Source organism: Bidens hawaiensis, unplaced genomic scaffold (genome assembly GCF_021521415.1).
Source record: "Bidens hawaiensis isolate Kalapana, Puna unplaced genomic scaffold, B.hawaiensis_p1.1 tig00027171_1, whole genome shotgun sequence".
Lineage (NCBI taxonomy): Eukaryota > Viridiplantae > Streptophyta > Magnoliopsida > Asterales > Asteraceae > Bidens > Bidens hawaiensis.
In genome coordinates this window covers 61,456-80,775 of record NW_027494391.1, presented here as the reverse complement: position 1 = coordinate 80,775, position 19,320 = coordinate 61,456, and the positions used below count along the sequence as shown (strand labels likewise).

The window sequence follows — 19,320 nt, the reverse complement described above, 5'->3', positions numbered from 1 at the left end:
AAAATACGGGTCAGTGGTTAACTGTTCACGAATAACATCCAACCCCAGCACATTGATTCTCACAGAAACAAGCAGATTTCCCCTCCTGCTCAAGGCATCAACAACACGGTTCGAAACACCAATATTGTGCTTGACCACAAAAGTAAACTTTTCAAGAAATAATAACCAACGACCGTGCTTATGAGATATCTTGTCTTGCGTGCGAATATGCCTTAGAGAATCATGATCAGTAAATAAAACAAACTCTTTGTGAAACAAATAGTGACGCCAATGCTTTACAGCTTGGACCACTGCATAAAACTCCAGGTCATAAGTACTATATCTCAACTTTGCCCCTGTTAACTTCTCACTAAAATAAGCAATTGGTCGACCCCCTTGACTGAGGACCCCGCCAATCCCAACCTTCGAGGCATCAGTATGAAGTTCAAAAACTTGTGAAAAGTTAGGCAATACCATAATTGGTGCGGTAGTGAGTTTTTCCTTGATAACCTGAAAAGCTAACTATGCTCCCTCCGTCCATACAAATGTCTTTCCCTTCATGCAATCTGTCATAGGGGCCATAATGGAACTGAAGTGTGGAATGAACCTCCTATAAAAAGAAGCAAGCCCATGAAAACTGCGGACTTCAGTAATGGTGGTAGGAGTTGGCCAGTTTTGAACAACTGCAACTTTAGATTCATCCACCTGTATCCCATCACCTGAAATAACATACCCTAAGAAGAAAACTTTTGGGGTCATGAACACACATTTCTTTGTTGTTGCATAGAAACTGTCTCTGCGAAGCAAGGCCAAAATCTTCTTGACATGCACGACATGCTCACTGAAAGAAGCACTATAAATAAGAATATCATCAAAATATACCACCACAAACTTCCAAATAAAAGGCCTGAGCAACTGATTCATCACACGCATAAAAGTACTAGGCGCATTTGGTAAACCAAAAGGCGTCACCAACCACTCATACAACCCTTCACGAGTCTTAAAGGCTGTTTTCCACTCATCCCCAGGTCTAAGACGAATATGGTAATAACCACTCTTCAAATCCAACTTTGTGAAAATAGTGGCACCACTAATCTAGTCAATAAAATCATCAAGTCGAGGAATAGGAAACCTATACCTCACAGTAATCTTGTTGATGGCTCGACTATCGACACACATCCGCCAGGTGCCATCCTTCGTTGGAGTTAACAAAGCAGGAACCGCACAAGGGCTCATACTTTCACGAACATGACCCTTAGAGATCAACTCCTCAACCTGTCTATGCAACTCCTCATGCTCTCTCGGGCTCATCCTGTAATGGGGCCTATTGGGAAATTGTGAACCAGGCTCCAAATCAATATGATGTTGGATGTCACGCAAAGGTGGCAGCCCATCTGGCAAGTCACCAGGGAAAACATCAGAAAATTCCTCAAGTAAAGGAATCATAGCTTCACGAATCTCAACTTCCTTGGGCACCGGTTTCCCTATCAAAACAAACACATTGTTTGCCATAGGAACCACATCACACACAACATCATCTTTATATGTGGTCCCGATAGAAAAAGAAACAAGGGCTTTTTTTGAGACCGTTACCTCTCCCCCCTTTTTAAGCCATTGAAGCTTATAAGGCTTGTGGTGACTCTCCGTCTTCAAGGCCAACTTTTGGACTGCCTCTTCAGAAATTAGATTGTCACAACTTCCAGAATCAATAACAAACGTGCAAACCTTCCCCAAAATGGTACATGTGGAGTGGAAGATATTATGTTTAAGCCATCCGTCTCCATCAGCCTTTGGTGTATAGCAAGAACGCCTAACCACCAAATTCACCCCACATCACCGGTCACAAACTCCTCCTCGTACTCGGGTTCTTCATCATACTCTGGCCTTTTCATATTCTTCATACTGTTCATCTTCGGATTCAACAAGCAAGTGCCTCTTACCCACCTGTTTACAGTCAACTTGCCGATGACCCGTCTCACCACATTTGAAACACTTCACCCCGCTACTACTAGCCCCCTTAGAAGTCGACCAAGTGTTGTTGGCCCCCGACCTCTGTTGACTAGGCACGGCATGAGGTCCTCCACTACCCGACCCCGAATTTCCTCCAGCAGGGGCTGGTGAATACGAACCGCCCACCCGACGGTTTTTTTTTTCAAAAGCCAAGGCCCTTTGGTATGCCTCGGCGACCGTTAACGGATCAAAAAGATTTACAGAGTCCATGATTTGAACCCTTAAACCTCCAATATACCGAGCAACGATTTGTTCATCGGTTTCTTGAATATCATTACGAGAAATCAAATGATAAAACTCGGTCGTATATTCATCAACCGACCTGGATCCCTGTTTCAGATTCTGCAAATGTTGATACATCAACCGTTGAAAGTTGTGAGGTAAAAAAGTGTCCCGCAAACACTTCCTCATCTTGGCCCATGTCACGATCCTTGACTTCCCGAGTCTATTTCGTGTCATCTTCAACTGTTGCCACCATGCTGACGCCCTCCCAGGTAGCCTGGTAGCGATCAAAGAGACCCGCTTATTTTCAGGGACCTCTCGGAACTCAAACACCTCTTCTACAATAACCAACCAATCGATGAACCCCTCCAGATCCAAACTAGTCCCATCAAATTCTGGGATATCAGTACGGATCCCAGCATCCCAACGCTGGTTTCCATCTCCACGTTCTGGTCTTGGTCCCCTCTCGTAACCTTCTTCGGAAGACGAATCATCAATACCAAAAAACGGATTATCGAAATCCCTATTTTCTGGGGCCGGCCTTCGATGATTCATCAAGTTAGCCATTCGATAAATGAGTTGATCGACCACTTGATCCAGTCGTTGCTCCACTCGCGCCATAAATCGTTTTTCTAACTCTCGTTCGTAAACCTCATCGACCGGTCTTCTCCTTGGAGGCATTTTTGAACCAGAAATTCGGCTTTGATACCAACTGATGCAGCGGTAAAAACGAGAATGAAGATCGATCACGTTGGTTCAATCGAATACCGTGATGAACTTCCAAACCCTAAAAATCCCACCCAAAGGTCAGGGAAAATGAAGAGGAAAATTAATTATTATAAAATTCAAGTCTAACTTTTGGAATTACATTACAAGCATATAAAAAGACTTCCAAATATGAAATGGGCCTAAAATGGGCCATGGGCCAAACACAAACCCAAAAACAAAAAGATAAAAAGTGCTGAAAAAGATAAAAAGGCCCAAAACTTTATTTAGGAGGCGTTTTTGGGCTTCGGACAGGGACCAAACCGCCAAAGGCTGTTTACCACAATGGGCTCCTCGTCTCAAGCTTCGATTTTACTGGTAATAGGCCTAAAACGGAGCTTCGTGGGCCAAGTTATGCCCGTTTTCGTGGGCCACCTTTGGAGACACGATCATGGGCCTCCAAATATAACATGGCCTGTTCGTCAATACTTGGGCCTTCATCACACCATCTCAGTTGAAACAGCAGCTTGAGAAGCGGCTTGATGAGCGGCTGTAGGAGCGACTGGAGGTGCAACTTAAGGTGTAGGATAATTTACAACTTGATTAATAACTTAAGGAGGGGTGGAGCAAAAGGTGGAGCAGGCAGTGCAAGCATAACGAACGGATCCACTTCAGACAAACTATTCATCAGATTTTGCATCAACATTTCAGGATTCCAAAATCATCTTCGTTTTCTTGTTGTAGACTTTATAAGCGGTTTTATTGGATGCATACCCAAAGAAGTAACACTCATCAGCCTTTTCAGCAAATTAGGGATCATGCTGAGCACTAGTATGGAGTAGGGTGCAAGGACATCCAAAGGTTTTGAAGTAGTTGACTAGAGGCTTCGTCTTGTAATAGACTTCATATGGAGTCTTCTTCATATGCTTGTTGATAATCACACGGTTTTGGATGAAGCGAGCCGCGTTGATGGCCTCTCCCCAGAAGAACAGAGGTAGTTTGGAATCAGACAACATTGTTCGTGAAGCTTTACTCAGTGTACGTTTTCGTCTTTCAGCAACTCCATTTTGTTTAGGAGTATAGGGTGCACTGAAATGGCGTTCTATTCCATTTGAGCTGCAGAAGTCATCCACACAGATCGGTTGCAGAACTCAGTTCCGTTGTCGCTTCGAATACACTTCACCTTCTTGTTTGTCTGTCTCTCCACCAGAGTGATGAACTTGAACAAAAACTGTGCGGTTTCATCCTTATGCCCTAAAAGGAAAGTCCAGCTGAAACGGGAAAAGTCATCAGTAATCATAAGACAATGGGCTTTTCGACCGATTGCCATAGGAGTAATAGGACCAAACAATTCCATGTGTAACAGCTGAAGAATGGAATTTATGATATTGACAGTCTTGGGTTTGTGAGGGAGCTTGCGTTGCTTGCATTTAGAGAATGAAAGACATTTTTCAATGTAAGAGAAAGATTTTACAGACAATCCCCTCACATGTTCCCCTTTAACCAATTTGTTTAGTTTTTTAGAATTAACATAACCTAAACGCCGATGCCATAGAGATGATTTGTTCTCCGAGGCCTTAGATAATAAACATGAAGCGGTCTTACGTGAATAGGAACTATTCATGTCTATTATGTAAGCATCATTATGCCTCGGAGTACGCATCAAGATCCATTCTTCCGGGACTTTAAAACCTAATTTGAGAATCAAGCATTCATTCTCGGTGAATAGTGTGGAGCATTGTTTGTCGCAGATTTGAGAGATGCTGAGCAGATTGTGGTTCAGTTGTTCTACCAAGTTGACATCATCAAACATCAGGATTTCATTCGACACTCTACCTTGTTTGGTAATATTCACACCAATATCACCAGCAAAAGAAACGTATCCTCCATCGAACGGTTTAATGTCAAACAACAAGGATTCTTCTCTTGTCATGTGTCGGGTACATCCACTATCCAAATACCATATACTATTGACAGAACGTCTTGGCTGACCCTACACATTAGCAGTATAATTAGATAGGGGTTCCCGAGACTTAGTTGTCTCGGGAGGGTCAACCATATAGTTGTCAAATGTCCTTTTCACGTTATTATTTATGAAGTTGCGTGACGTGTCAGAATCAGAAGGACAGTCTCTAGGATTCCATGCACAAGAAAGTTTCTCTTTTTAAAGGTTTTTCGTGACTTTCTCCTTCTTGGTTTTAAAACAACATCCTCAGATTTTTCAATCTTTGGATTTCTTTTCTGCTTTCTTTTTGAAGAATTTTCAGACTTTTCTGTCTTCGAATTCCTCTTTTCTCTCTCCTTCTTGGTTGTCAAAAAGGAGGTTTGTTACTCTTTTTTTTCTGGATCTCACATCCATTTCACTGGCAGAACTGTCAGGTTGGTCATTTCTTGTTCTTGAGCTTGACTTAGCTCTTGAACAGAATTGATTAAACCTACTGTTCATTTATCTTTTCATCTTATGCCAGCTCTTCCAATGTTTTGCAAGGTGAGATGGGTTACCGCACACAAAGCAAAGTTTTCTTCTATCTTCCTTATAGAAACCGCAGTACATAGGTTGTGGTGAGTAAGGAGATGGTTGTACGAGAACAAACAAGATCATCAAAGAGATTTGTAAAGAAATAATTAACAAAAGCTTGTGGACAATAACCATAGTAGCTATTATCGAATTGATTGTACAGTTGAGGTTGACAATGTTGATTGGTGGATTGACAAAAATTGTTTCTATTAGGTGGCACATATTTACCAGATGTACTTGCCCTTTCCTTTTCAAAAAAATTTTCATTAATTTTAGTTTGCTCAACTTTACAATTTTTTGACGAGCATGTAGGTAGGTTAGTATTCACTGTTGTCGTTTCATGCACAGTTCTATCGATAATGGTTTCATCAAAAATAGTTTCACAATCACTATCGGAAATAGAAACATCATTTTCATTTTCATTTTCAAGAGAAGTGCCAACATGAACACTCTCATTAGATACATCATTGTTATTATTACATACAGAGTTGATAATAGATGAATCAACAAGCAAGTTTTTATCTCCATAACCCACGTTTATTTCCATACACCCATTTTATTCTACACAACCTGCTAGAGAAGATGAATCACTATTAGGATTAACTGAAAAATTTGCTAAAATAACAGTCTCGAGGGCTGCAGGAACAAATGTCTTTGATATGGACACATGACCAATACCATAGACCATTTCTTCCTTGAAAGGAGAGTTAAAATCAAAGTGAGGAGGGCTAGTATAGTTATTATTAAATGGCGGTGGTATAGCAGAACTATCATAGCCTATACCAGTCTTTAATCTTAACTCCATTTGTGACCCAATTAGTTTGTTCAGCTTTTCGGAGGCTAACTCAAAGTTTTCTATGGCAATTTTCTTTTGGGTTAACTCAATTTCTATTTTGGAATTTTAGCGTTTAGTTCAACTACATGATTTTCATGACGTTGAGCTAAATTTGTAGCAATAGTGACATTTTCCCTAAGTTTTGCCATATCATTGCCATGAGTGTTAATCTTAGTGGTATAAATCTTTGCAGCTTTCTTAAGATCATCATTCTGAACTTTAATGTTACGTATTTATTCTAGAATTTTAGCATTGTGGTTTCTATAATGAAGAACTTTATCTATAATGTCTTAAGTGCAAAGTTTGTGTACCTCGAGAATGAGCGAGGCAGGTGTAGGAATCCCATCGGAGGTGCTAGCCTAATCGGTGCAATCCCAGCGAAGTTCAGTGGAATCTTTAATTCTTCAAATTAATCCCTTCCCAATCAGGTAAAGTTGACTCCGCATTCCTAGAAATCATCGTATTTGAGCTCGACTTTAGGTTCCCGTTTAACGTGCTTCCTTGATTGATTCTAGGACCCTTGGCTTAGAGGAGTAGTTTGGGATGATTCTCTTTTCAGGCCTCTTACCACTTTCATTGTCAGACATCTTAGTGATCTTGATGTCTCCCAAAGCCATTGGAGGATTGGTGCATTCACGTGTAAAGTGACATGGTTCCCACAGTTGTAGCAGCGAAGCTTATCTTTCTCAAAACCCATATTCTTCCCATCATCCTTGAAACTATTCTTCCCGTACTTCTTCATTAAGTTTATGGCACGTTGAACGGCCATGGCCATCTGGTATTTGATATCCATTTTCTTGAGATCATACTTGTTGATCTCGGGAAGATCTCCTTGTTCAAATGACTGAGGAAGCAGCTTTCCTTGTAACAACTTCTCATGACTTGCCATAAAGGCATGAAACAAAGCCACATTGGAGTCATCAGCAGAGAGGGGCTTTGAAGCAGAGTAAGCTGGAGTGCTTGGGGTAGGCTTGATTCCATGAGCTTTAAGTGCTTGTGATGCGGCTTGTCAACGGGAAATTGAAAAGAGCTTGAGTTTGAACTTGAAGAAGCTTGAGATACACCAGCATGCTTGAAGGTTGAACTTGGATTCCGAGCCGTGGAGTTTGAATGACTTAAGAATGCTGAGCTCACACCTTTTCCATTTGCCATAATTGGCTTTGAAAGAGAACTGATATGATTATTCATTCTCAACTTCTCGTCCATCACAAACGACTTGATAACTAAGGACAGAAAAGATAAACTCATGAGATGAAGACTTGAAGTTCTCTTGATGGTGATAACACTGCTACTCCAGGAGTAAGGGAGAGAATTGAGAAGCTTGTCATTTATCTCAATTTGGTCGCATTCGATTCCAGCACCATTACTTTTGATAATCAAGAATTCAAACCTTGAAATGATACTATCAATCGTTTCTCCTTGAATGTAGTTAAGCATATTGAACTCTCCCTTCAACATTCCTTTTCGACTGTTTCTCATTTCCAAGTTTCCTTCAAACTTGTTCACTAAGGCATCCCACAATGTCTTAGCAGTAGTGTAGTCTCTCAGTGTCAAAGCAATTTCCCATGAAAAGCATACAGTAAGAACACTAAAAGCTTTTTGATCTTCAGCAAGCATTCTTTTATCATCTTCATTTTAATCTGCAAAAGCTTTAGGAACTTCATCGTCAGTATCAGTTGTCGTAGGACGATGTGGACCTTGTTCAAAGGCTCTAATAAGGTTGTGATCAATAATCTTGAGGTGGTTCCAAAATCTCCAAAACTCATCAAAATCATAGTCCCACTTCATCAACTTTGGAGGCTTAGACGTTGTTCCAGCCTTGTTTTCAAACATCACATGCTGCACAGCTTCAACCTTGTAGGAATAGGATTTGCCATTGTTCAAAATCTGCTCATAAACTAAGTCCAATGTATTCTAATGGAAATTGTATTCAAATAAATTTCGTATTCTAATTGAGCTTGATTAGAATACAATTGCCTTACAGAAAAATGGACAATACAATGATTGTATTCGAATGAAAAATTGCCTAAGTTAAATGTATTCTAAATGGAAGAAAATAGAATACATATAACTTAGAATAATTTTAGATTACAATGATTGTATTCGAGTTGGGAGAATGTATGCGAGTTGAAGGATTGTATGCGAGTTTGGTAATGTATGCGAATGGAAGGATTGTATGCGAGTTTGGTAATGTATGCGAATGGAAGGACTGTAAGTGAGTGAGGAATGTATGCGAGTCTGATATATGTGAGTCGGACAATTTTAATCGAATTTGAATGTATGTGAATGCAACAATTGTATGCGAGTCTCACAAAGTATTTGAGTACAATTGTATGCGAGATCCCAAAGTATTCGAGTCTGATGTATTCAACAATAATTGTATTCGATTTTCCCAAAGTGTTCGACTAACTAATTGTATTCGAATTAGACCATTGTAATCGAACTAATCAATGTATTCGAACCCAATTATTGAATAAAGCCTTTCAATTGTATTCAAATCCTAACAAGGAAAGTCACCAACTCACTTTCCATCACCTTTCTCAAACAGACCCATTTACATGTATATTACAACTTTTGTAGCAAACAATCACATGCACCAACACAAACACCAAACTTGAGAATTCAAACACCAAAAAAATCAACTTTTACACAAACTTTAACATCTTCTTGAACATAAATAACCTAATTTTTTTGAAACTTTGAAGAACACATAAACCCGAACCCACTTATTTTCTTGAAAATCCGTCTTTTCACACACACAAGACCAAAATCCAAGGTTGTGACCCAAGATCTACAACTAGTAGAGCCCGAAAGTTCTGATACCATTTGTAGGTCCCGTGACCGAATCAAACAACACAAAAAACTAAGTACTATTCGTACTTGGATCAACCTCACAACTAGTTGGCGAAACCATCTAGCTAGAACCGAGATCTCGGATCTTTTGGTGTGTGTATGTGGGCCGAAACTAGAGGGTAGGTGGAGGGAGAGTTTTGATAGTATGTAAGTAATAATAATGCAAAAGGGTTATGGTGGTGTATGCTATACACACACAATATATAGCGTGTGTATTGTCATACACCTATTTCATTGATAACGGCCCCATGGGCTCCAATTACACAAGTCCTTGGACCCAATACATACAAAAGTAAACGAAACGTAAATGTAAACTAACACGATAAAAATATGAAAGACTATTAAACAAAACCGGGCTTTACAACAATTAATATAACACTATCAATTTTGCAATTACACCTAAAAAAATTTTCCTAAACAATCTATAACCTGTCTATATTATAAAAAAAATCTAGTAAAAACTAGCTATATATATATATATAGCGTGTACTCGTATTAAAGGTAAAATCTTTGATAACGGCAACAACGACCCCAAATGAAACTCAAAAAATAACTCACATAACTAAAACTCTCGCCTGCAAAATCGTGATCGGCATTAATGAGCACATGAAGTATTATTCAGATATAATACTCACTGGTATATTATGTAACTGTTAATTTATAAAAGGGTCATAAATGTAATTATGTAATTAATTAGGCCCATTCGGCAGTCAAAGTTACAAGAGCGGTTGTGTTTAAATATCATTTATATCCAATAGGTTAGTTATCTGTGTTACACGCGGACGTAAAATAAACAAATAAAGAAAACATAATATATGAGTATGCTATACATTTAAATGAATTGTAAATGTCATATTTGTAACAACAAATACTCATTAATTATAAGGTATTACATTGTTGTTTGTATTAAAAAAATATAACCAAATAGAACACTCGGTCAAACAATGGCGAAAACCTGAACAAGTTTGACTTTCTTCGTTTGGTCAACCCCGAAACTAAATATTTCACGGCCCATAATTTTGTTGCAAATCAGCCCAAGTAAACTTGTCTAGTAGCCCACAACAATAATGAGTTGTAATCTGGCTCAAATTTGAAATAAACCCAACAGCCCAAAAGAAGTAACAATGGCTTGAAGAAGAAGGCCCATCCATTATGAAGCTCAATCCCAAATCCAAGCTCATTCTGTTTAATAACCATATTAGGGCAGTAAATCTAAAACAACTTAATATAGCAGCCTCTATCATCATCCGCCGCCACCCACTTCGCCGAAACCTGCCCTTGGCTATTTGCCACCGTGCTCCACCACTATATCCACATCCACCTTCACTCAGAGATGACCACCTTCACCTCCACTTTCATCAACCACAATCGGAAAATCTAGTTCCGGCCGCTGCCGTCATCATACACAACCCAAACACGACTATATTCCTTCATCCACGGCCACTAGACAATGCATCACGACAAAAAGAAAAAAGAAAAGAGGGCTGCCGGAAAAACGCATACGGGCTAACTCGCCGTAAAAACAATATTTTTCAAACTCTGGCCATCATCTTCCAGGCAATCCGTATTCCGGCCAACAACCACTGTTTCTACGGTCCTGTTTCTTCTTTCTTTCTTTGTTGACGTCACTGGAAAATTGTTGCCGGAAAAACGATTATGTTTTTTTTAATATTTAGATAACTTGAAACCCAGACAACCACCAGCTACCACCGCCATCACTTACCGGCAAACCGATCGGTCACATCTTCATCCAACAGATGCTACGGACCAAAATAACCGACACTCGTGTATCGGAGTTTGATATTTTAAATCATCAACTTCGAACTCGTCGTCAGGATGAATCGCAGTGTCGCCGAATTTTTGACGTATGGTGTAACAGTTCCTGAAACGTCCGGATCTTGGCATTTGTAGATCTTGAACATCCAGATCTACAAGGATAAGCTTCAAACACGCTTATTTCCCCATTTATTTCCATCTTTGTTTCTAGATCTAAAAACTTTATTTTCAAACTTCAACGGGATTTAACGTCTCGGTTCGGGTAATAGCGGAAATAGAACCTGAATATCAAGAGCAAAGTTGAATCATAAGATTCGACCCGCTTTAATACCAATTGTAATTCTTATGGACGGATCAAACAACACAACAACTAGTCTACTTGGATCAATATCAACACTAGCTAGCTACGGAAATAACTAGTGAGAAACCGAGATCTCAGATCTTGCTTAGTTTGTTTATTTGTCGTGAGGGAAGAGAGAAAAGAGAAGAAGAGAGTTTGTAGATAAGGATAAGGTTAGATAATTTGCAAAAGGTTAATGTTTGCATGAGAGACACACACTATTTATATTGTGTGTTCTCATGCACCATACTTGTATTATTACGGCCCAATGAGCTTCATATTACATGGCCTCGGGCCAAACATACAAATATAACAATCCGACTAGGTAACCAACATAAACGTTAAAGTATGAGTAATTAAAAAGACTAATAACAAAATGGGCCTTACAATATATATATATACATATATGTATGTATGTATGTATAGTTTTTTAATTAGTTCATTAATGGTAAAACAGTTAATTAACTAGTTAATTTTAATGAAACAGAGAAATATGTAATATATGGGGTTCTAGAATGAGAAATATGTGATTGGCTTTTACGGTTTAGGTAAATATATAATTAGAGAACTTAGAAAGAAAATATATGTAAATTAAACCACATGTACATCGGAAAATATCACTAATTCTGAAGGTCTGTATGCAATCTGTACGTAGATCTAGATTTATTTTCTCTTTAGCATGAAATTAATTAGCATAGGTTTCAAAAAAGGAACAATCACATAACTAAAACTCTCGATTGATATGTGAGTAACACATGAAGTATTAATAACATACAATACTTAGGATATAATAATATGTGTATTACTACGTAATTATTAATTAGTAACGCACACCATTTAGATAGAAGCAACGCGAATCGGTGTGTCGATCCACAAAGCAACGCCTCATATGTATATACATTGGTGTAAATCTTCATCAAAAGTAGCAGCAGAGGAAGAAAAGCAATATAAGTTTAAATATCACAAACCATATAACTTTTATGTAATTAGTTAAATGAGGCAGAAGCAACAAACCGAGGCCTGCAAATGAATTAAGTGAACATACACTTGAAATGTCTGTTCCCTTAACTTTAACCTAATAAAACCATCAAACACGAACAATTAAAATAACGAGTTTTCTTGTCCATGTCCTTTCGTTAAGAAAAATAAACATACATGTGTTTCTTTACGTTCATTTGTTAATAGTATAAACAAACTAACAAAGGAACATAACATTATCAACAAAACACCAGCTAAAATAAACTTGAACATCTGTTTGGCCTAAAAAGCTTAATAAACAAGATCTAAAAAGCTTAATAGAGATTATTTCTGCCTGCTATGATCAACGTATGCTGTGAGCAGCCGGCAACACACAAATCAACCGCCAGAACATGAATAATTAATTATACTTATCAACGCAATGTTGAAATATGCATAAGAAAAAATCAGATGAATAATTAAAGAACAAAGACAAAAGCAACATACCCAAACCGAATGGCATATCTCAGCATCCTAAAAAGTGACTGGATGTTCATGGCACAAACTCTTTCTTTCCCGTGTGACGATTTCATTCTTTCCTTGTATGCACCCGTGATAACAGTTGAAAAAGCTTTCCACGAGCATGACGGCTAAGTGCGATCCAAGGCATGAAAAGTACATGGCTTGTTGTTTGATGTTTTGTGGTGATGTTGTTCCTGAACATAATGCTGCTGTTGCGACTATCAACACTAAATACGTCATGCAGTTTGTTGATTAATAACTGATAAGGAACCGTGATAGTTAGTTATGGGTGTAAGAGCCGGGCTGCTCGTGAGCTATTTGAGATCACGTCGCTAAAATATTGAATCGAGTCGGGCTTAAACAAGCAGAGTACGTATTTTGTTTCTGAATAAATCTACTTGTTTTGTGATGAACTGTAGTTGACTTGCACTAGTTGTTTTCTGTTTATGTGTTACCAATTAATTTTTAAACTGTTTTCTATTTTGTGATTCCTGACTTGGTGTGGTTTATTTCTTGACCAACTTATGTGCTAAATCATCTGTGTATATATAGTGAAGCTGTTTTTAATCTCAGTTGGCTTGGCTTTCTTGTTGATTAACTTCTATGACTGGTCTAGTTTTAAGATGAAATTTTATCAGCTTCTTTATCAATCTGTTTCGATTTTAACGTTGTGATTAAAATTGGAATTGGTCGTATTATTGTTGTCATGTTATCAATATCTGAAAGATGTGTAAAGGAGGAAACATTATTTTATGTCTTGGCGTAGATATGCAATTCATATTATCTTTTAGCAGCCTTTCTATGTCCATATTATGTCTTAAAAGGGGTTACAATTTTTAATTAGTTACATATTGATAATGGAATTCTGTTTTATGAAAAGGATTATCATACAAAGATAAATCAATAATTTCGACATGAAAATTGTACTTTTCTCCACTATTGTTTTGGGTTTAATTTGTTATAGGGTGTAGTGTCAAATATGACCTCAAAGTTTTTTTACTCTTTTTCAATCAATTTTTCATTGGAAAAAAATAGATTTAAGCTTTTGTTACAGGGTTAAAAAAAAGTTTTTCTTTTAATTATGAAGGGCTATTGGTTTTTCAAATTGATAAAAAAAATAACGTATGACATAGTATGTTTTTCAAGTAGAAAATTCTTATTAATTGATCAATAACAATAATGTCATTGTTTAATATCATTCTTAACGTTGGGAGCATGTTAAACATTTTTTACTATGGTTCATATGTCTTAGTGCATGTACTCTTGTATAGTTAGTTGAATCTTTTTGGCTCGAGTATTTTTAATCAGTAGTTTTATCAAATTTGTCAAAACTGTTCTGCCTCGTATTTTTCTTGTTAGAGATGTGGTATATGTCTTGTTGCGAAAATATTGTTTTTTTGTGTATTCAATGAGAATCTGTTTGGCTGTTAATTTGCTGTCTAAATATAGAATTGTTCAATTCTCATGTTGTTAGACGTGGTTTTGCATTGTGAATTTCATTTTTTTATTTCTTTTAAAACCATGCTAAATGTCTCTTGCCTCTATAACTGTTTCTTTCTTCTTGAATTATGTTGAGACATAAAAGGAGGAATCATGATTTTAATTGCTAGTTTGTTAGATTTCAAGATAGGTGTGTTACATATAATATTTGTGTATGGTGTTTGTTGTTTATGCAACTTGTTTTGTCAAGATTTCTCTTGAAAATCTGTTATGCTTGTGTGTTCAATTTTGGTTGCACATCTATGATTGGGTGTTCATTCTGAAGTCTTGTCTGGTTTGTTACCATGTGGTTCACTTATGTTTTCAACCAGTTGTAATGTGTGTCCTTGATTCTTTGACAGCACTACATGTTTTTTCTCTTTTGTGTAAGAGATTCTGTGAATTTGTTTACAGTTACAAATTACAATCTCTTTGGTTGTTTCATTGTTGTCAAACTTATATCTCGAATCTTATGATTCTGTCTTATACGTGAAGTTGTAAAAGTTTTTTGACCAAAGTCAAAATTAGTCTTTATGATCTTCAGGTATCTTATCTTGTATCTTGAATCTTGTGATTCATTTTTTTATGTGAAGTTGTAAAAGTTTTTGCTTGTTCAAATTAGTCTTTATGTTCTTTGTAAGTTTTCTTATATATTTCTTGCAAAGTTGTAAAAGTTTTTGAACAAGTCAAATTAGTCTTTATGTTCTTCACATCTCTTGTTTTTCAGACATAGTTCTGTATTTTTTAAAAGGTGTGTGCCTTTTATTCTCATATCTGATAGTCTTATACGAGTATGTGATTTGTCTCTTTTAAAAGTCATGTGACTTTTGTCTTCTTATATCATATGTTTTTCCTGCTAGTATTCTAGAATCATATGATTTTTTTATATCACATGTTGATATATGTCTTGTGACATCAATTAGTCTTATAAGCCACGTGGCTTTCTATTTCATTAGATGTGTCTTGTGGCATTCGTCTTCTTTATCAGTGATGAATCTACAATTTTTTGTTTGATTAAGAATATACATGTGATGGTCCATGATTGGAGAAAATTGTTATCTTTGAAAGTATTTTCAAGCTTGTGTTATATCTTGATTGTGTTCTTTCTTACTAGATGAGTTTCTGAACAGTTAAGTGGGAAATGCAAAAGCATCCTTTATTAACTCTAAGTTGTATTTTTTGGTCCTATCTTCATATGTTGATTAAATTTCTCTATCAAACATTGCTGCTATAACGTTTGGGTCATTATTACTAAGTTGTCTGATTTGAAGTGGTAAAACAACTGTTTGATGACTTTTTTTTGGAAAAATATTAATCAACAAGGGTGTTTCGTAATGATTGCTGAAGGTGCAACAAAAGTGTTGTTTTTTTTTTTGAAGTTGATGTCTAAGTTCAGTAATCTTGAGTCTTATATGCTCTATTGAAAATGACATTTCATATTTGTTGCAATTCCAATTTTGATTCTTATACGTTTGTTTTTTTTCTTATCTTTGCATAATTGGTTGGATGAGTACTACGCCTGTTTCAGAAAAATGAGCAGATTGTGGGTTTATACACGGAAACGTACTGAAGTCTTGACACACTTTTGACCCGTTTTTCCTCTGGAGTTGCTACAATAGTTCCTACTCAGTTTTGATTCTCAAGCCCAGATGGTTTAGTTCAAGTATTCATTTGGTGTCGACCTCCCAGAAAATCACTGCTGGAGTCATTAAAATTTCTGCTGTCAAGTCTGAGCTTCAGATTGCTAACACTTTCACAAAAAGGTTTGTTAATCAAAAACTCATTTTCTTTTAATTTCCAAACTAGGAATATTTGATGAATTCAGTAATAAAACTGAGGGGGGTGTTAAAAATATAATATATATGTATATATCCTTCATTTTTATTACTGATTATATTTATTACTTTTTATATAACATTTCTAATTCATGGTTTTTTATTCTTTTATTTTGTATGGACTGAATTGTTGAGATGGGCTTATGAGGTCATGGGCTAGAAGCAAAATGGAACTAATGTGTTGATGGGCCGGTGTCCAAAATCAGGTATTTGAATTGAAGGGCATTGGATCCAATTCTGTGTCACTTTGTTCAGCTGAGAAAATGGAGAGTTTATTAAGTAAAGAAGGTGATGTAGCAAGTATGCAGCTGTACAGTTTATTGACTACTGATAATTCTTTTCAACATGAAACTAATGTTTAGGGCACTTTGGTCAATTCAGAATTAGAGGCATTATCACAAAGATATGAAGATGTCTTTTCTGTGCCTACGTCTCTCCCTCCAAAAAGAGACTGTGATCATAGAATTGTACTCAAAGATGAAAATATTGCCATTAATCAAAGGGCCTACCGATATCCTATAGGACAAAAAGACGTTTTGGAAAAACTTACACAAGAATTATTGGAAGCTGGTACGGTTAGAAATAGCAAAAGTGCTTTTGCTTCTCCTGTAGTATTAGTTAAAAAGAAAGATGGATCTTTGAGATTTTGTGTCGAATACAGGCAACTCAACGAAGCAACTGTAACGAACAGGTTTCCCATTCCTTTAATAGAAGAACTATTGGATGAATTAGGAACTGCTTCTGTCGTCTCTATGTTGGATTTAAGGGCGGGTTACCATCATGTCAGAATGGTTGAACAAGACATTCCTAAGATTGCATTCAGAACTCACCAAGGCCTTTATGAATTTGTTGTTATGCCCTTTACAAATGCTCCTGCAACCTTCCAATCACTTATGAACACTACTTTCAAATCGTTGATGAGGAAGACTACATTAGTGATTTTTGATGACATTTTGGTGTATAGCCCAAATTTGGCACAACATCTGATTGATTTAGAACAAGTTTTAGTCATTCTTAGGAAGGATTCCTTATTTGCAAAGAAATCAAAATGTTCATTTGCTGGTTCTTCGGTTGAATATTTGGGACATATTATCTCAGGTAAAGGCGTTCAGACTGATCCTAAAAAGATTGTAGCTGTTCAACAGTGGCCTATTCCTACTAACCTTAAACAGTCAAGAGGGTTTTTAGGCTTAGCAGGCTATTATCGAAGATTTATTAAAGCATTTGGAATTATGGCTAGACCATTGACTGAATTGTTAAAGAAAGAAGGATTTATGTGGTCTGAAGTTGCACAACAAGCCATTGATCAACTCAAACAAGCTTTAACTTCTGCACCAGTGCTGGCTTTACCAGATTTCCCCTTAACGTTTGTGGTGGAAACCGATGCTTCTTCCAAGGGTTTAGGAGCAGTTTTAATGCAGGATGGTCATCCGATTGCTTTTATTAGTAAAGCTTTGTCCACTAGACAACAAAGTTTGTCAGTGTATGAGAAGGAATTATTAGCAATTATTATGGATGTGAAACAATGGCACCATTACTTAATTGCTAAGAAGTTTTTAATAAAGACCGATCAAAAGAGCTTGAAGTATTTGTTAACTCAGAAAGTGACAACTCCTTTGCAACAAACCTAATTATCCAAGTTAATGGGATATTCTTATGAAATTTCTTATAAAAATGGTGTTGACAATGTTGTAGCTGATGGGTTGTCAAGAGTTCAAGGCATGGCATTATTTGAAATGGGCATTAGTCATATTGATCCTTTGTTGCTTAATAGGATCAAAGCTACATGGAAAGCTGATGAAAAGTTACACTCTATTAATTGGGATGGTCATTTGCTTAAAAAGAAAGGCGGGTTATGGATTGGTGATGACAAGCAATTAAAACAAGACATTCTTTGTCTTTTCCATTCATCTCATGTTGGAGGCCATTCAGGTTACATTCCAACTTTAAAAGAAATTCAAGCCATATATTATTGTAAAGGATGTTCTAAGCAAGTTTATACCTTTGTAAAAGAATGCTCATCTTGCCAACAAGCTAAATATGAGCCTGTAGCTGATTACTACAACCTTTACCTGTTCCTGATCATATCTTCACTGATTTGTCCATGGATTTTGTTTCCGGGCTGCCTAAGGTACAAGGAAAAGATGTGATATTGGTCATTGTCGATAGGTTATCTAAATATGCACATTTTATTCCCCTTTCTCATCCTTATAATTCTGCACAAGTTGCTCAACTTTTCCTTGATAATATTTTCAAGCTGCATGGTTGTCCTATGGCCATTGTTCTGATCGGGATCCCATTTTCTTAAGCCAATTTTGGAAAGACTTTATGAAGTTGCAAGGTGTCCAATTAGCACATTCCACTGCCTATCATCCTCAAAGTGATGGTTAGACAGAAGTTGTAAATCGATGTTTAGAGACTTATTTGAGATGCATGACTATGCAGAATCCTCACAATTGGTTGAAGTGGTTAAGTTTAGCTGAATGGTGGTACAATACCACTTATCATTCCTCTCTTAAGTGCAGCCCATTTGAAGCTTTGTATGGTTTTCCACCACCGCTTCATATTCCTTATATTCCTAATGACACGAATGTGGAAGCAGTTGAAGCATTACATAGAGATAGAGAGGTTATGATTGCTAGTGTCAAAGTATCCTATGCGTGTTAGAAAGTATCCTAAATTGGGCCCAAAGTATTATGGTTCTTTCCTAATTCTACAGAAAGTTGGAAAAGTGCTGTATAGGTTGGATTTACCAGATGATTCCCAGATACATCCGGTATTTCATTGATCTCTTCTCAAGCGTGCCCATGGTACGAGTGCTCCTCGGATTCCCTTACCAGCACTTCCCCGTTTTACTTTGCAACCTCGAGCAATAATTGACCGCCGTGTAGTTAAAAGAGACAATGCTATGGTTACTCAGGTATTGGTACATTGGGATGGCCTTTCAATCACTAAAGCAACTTGAGAGTTCTTGGATGATTTTAACACTCGATTTTCTCATTTCCATTCTTGAGGACAAGAATGTTCTTTGGGAGGGAAGATTTGTTAGATATGTTTTAATAAGTCTAAGGACTTGAATTGCACTACTTGATAGTTAGAGGTCTAAAGATGTAAATGTTGTAATTGTTCATTTGGGTCAGTTAGTTAGGGTTCGTTGAGTCGTTGTATAACTACCCTAACTGAAGGTAATATGATCAGCTATTGATTGTGATTATTCTTCCTCTTTTTGATTCTTCTATCTCGATTCATGGCTAACAGAAAATATTAGGGTTGTGAATGTGTCAGCACT

General features: G+C 37.0%; 1 protein-coding gene across 1 annotated transcript; it reads right to left on the bottom strand.

The window, feature by feature from the left end:
- Positions 1-501: 501 nt before the first annotated feature.
- On the bottom strand, positions 502-2,892 carry LOC143574920 (uncharacterized). The gene is made up of 3 exons (XM_077059420.1): positions 1,858-2,892; positions 1,123-1,767; positions 502-1,074 (listed from the first exon to the last, which is right to left on the bottom strand). The coding sequence occupies exons 1-3, from the start codon at positions 2,890-2,892 to the stop codon at positions 502-504; spliced, it is 2,253 nt and encodes a 750-aa protein (XP_076915535.1).
- Between the last annotated feature and the right edge of the window lie 16,428 nt (positions 2,893-19,320).

Excerpts from the sequence above, each read along its gene's own strand:
- LOC143574920 (XM_077059420.1), bottom strand. The coding sequence starts at position 2,892 with ATGCCTCCAAGGAGAAGACCGGTCGATGAGGTTTACGAACGAGAGTTA. Across the intron at positions 1,768-1,857 it reads AAGAATATGAAAAGGCCAGA|GCTGATGGAGACGGATGGCT; the intron begins GTATGATGAAGA and ends TATACACCAAAG. Across the intron at positions 1,075-1,122 it reads GAGCCATCAACAAGATTACT|ATTAGTGGTGCCACTATTTT; the intron begins GTGAGGTATAGG and ends TTTATTGACTAG.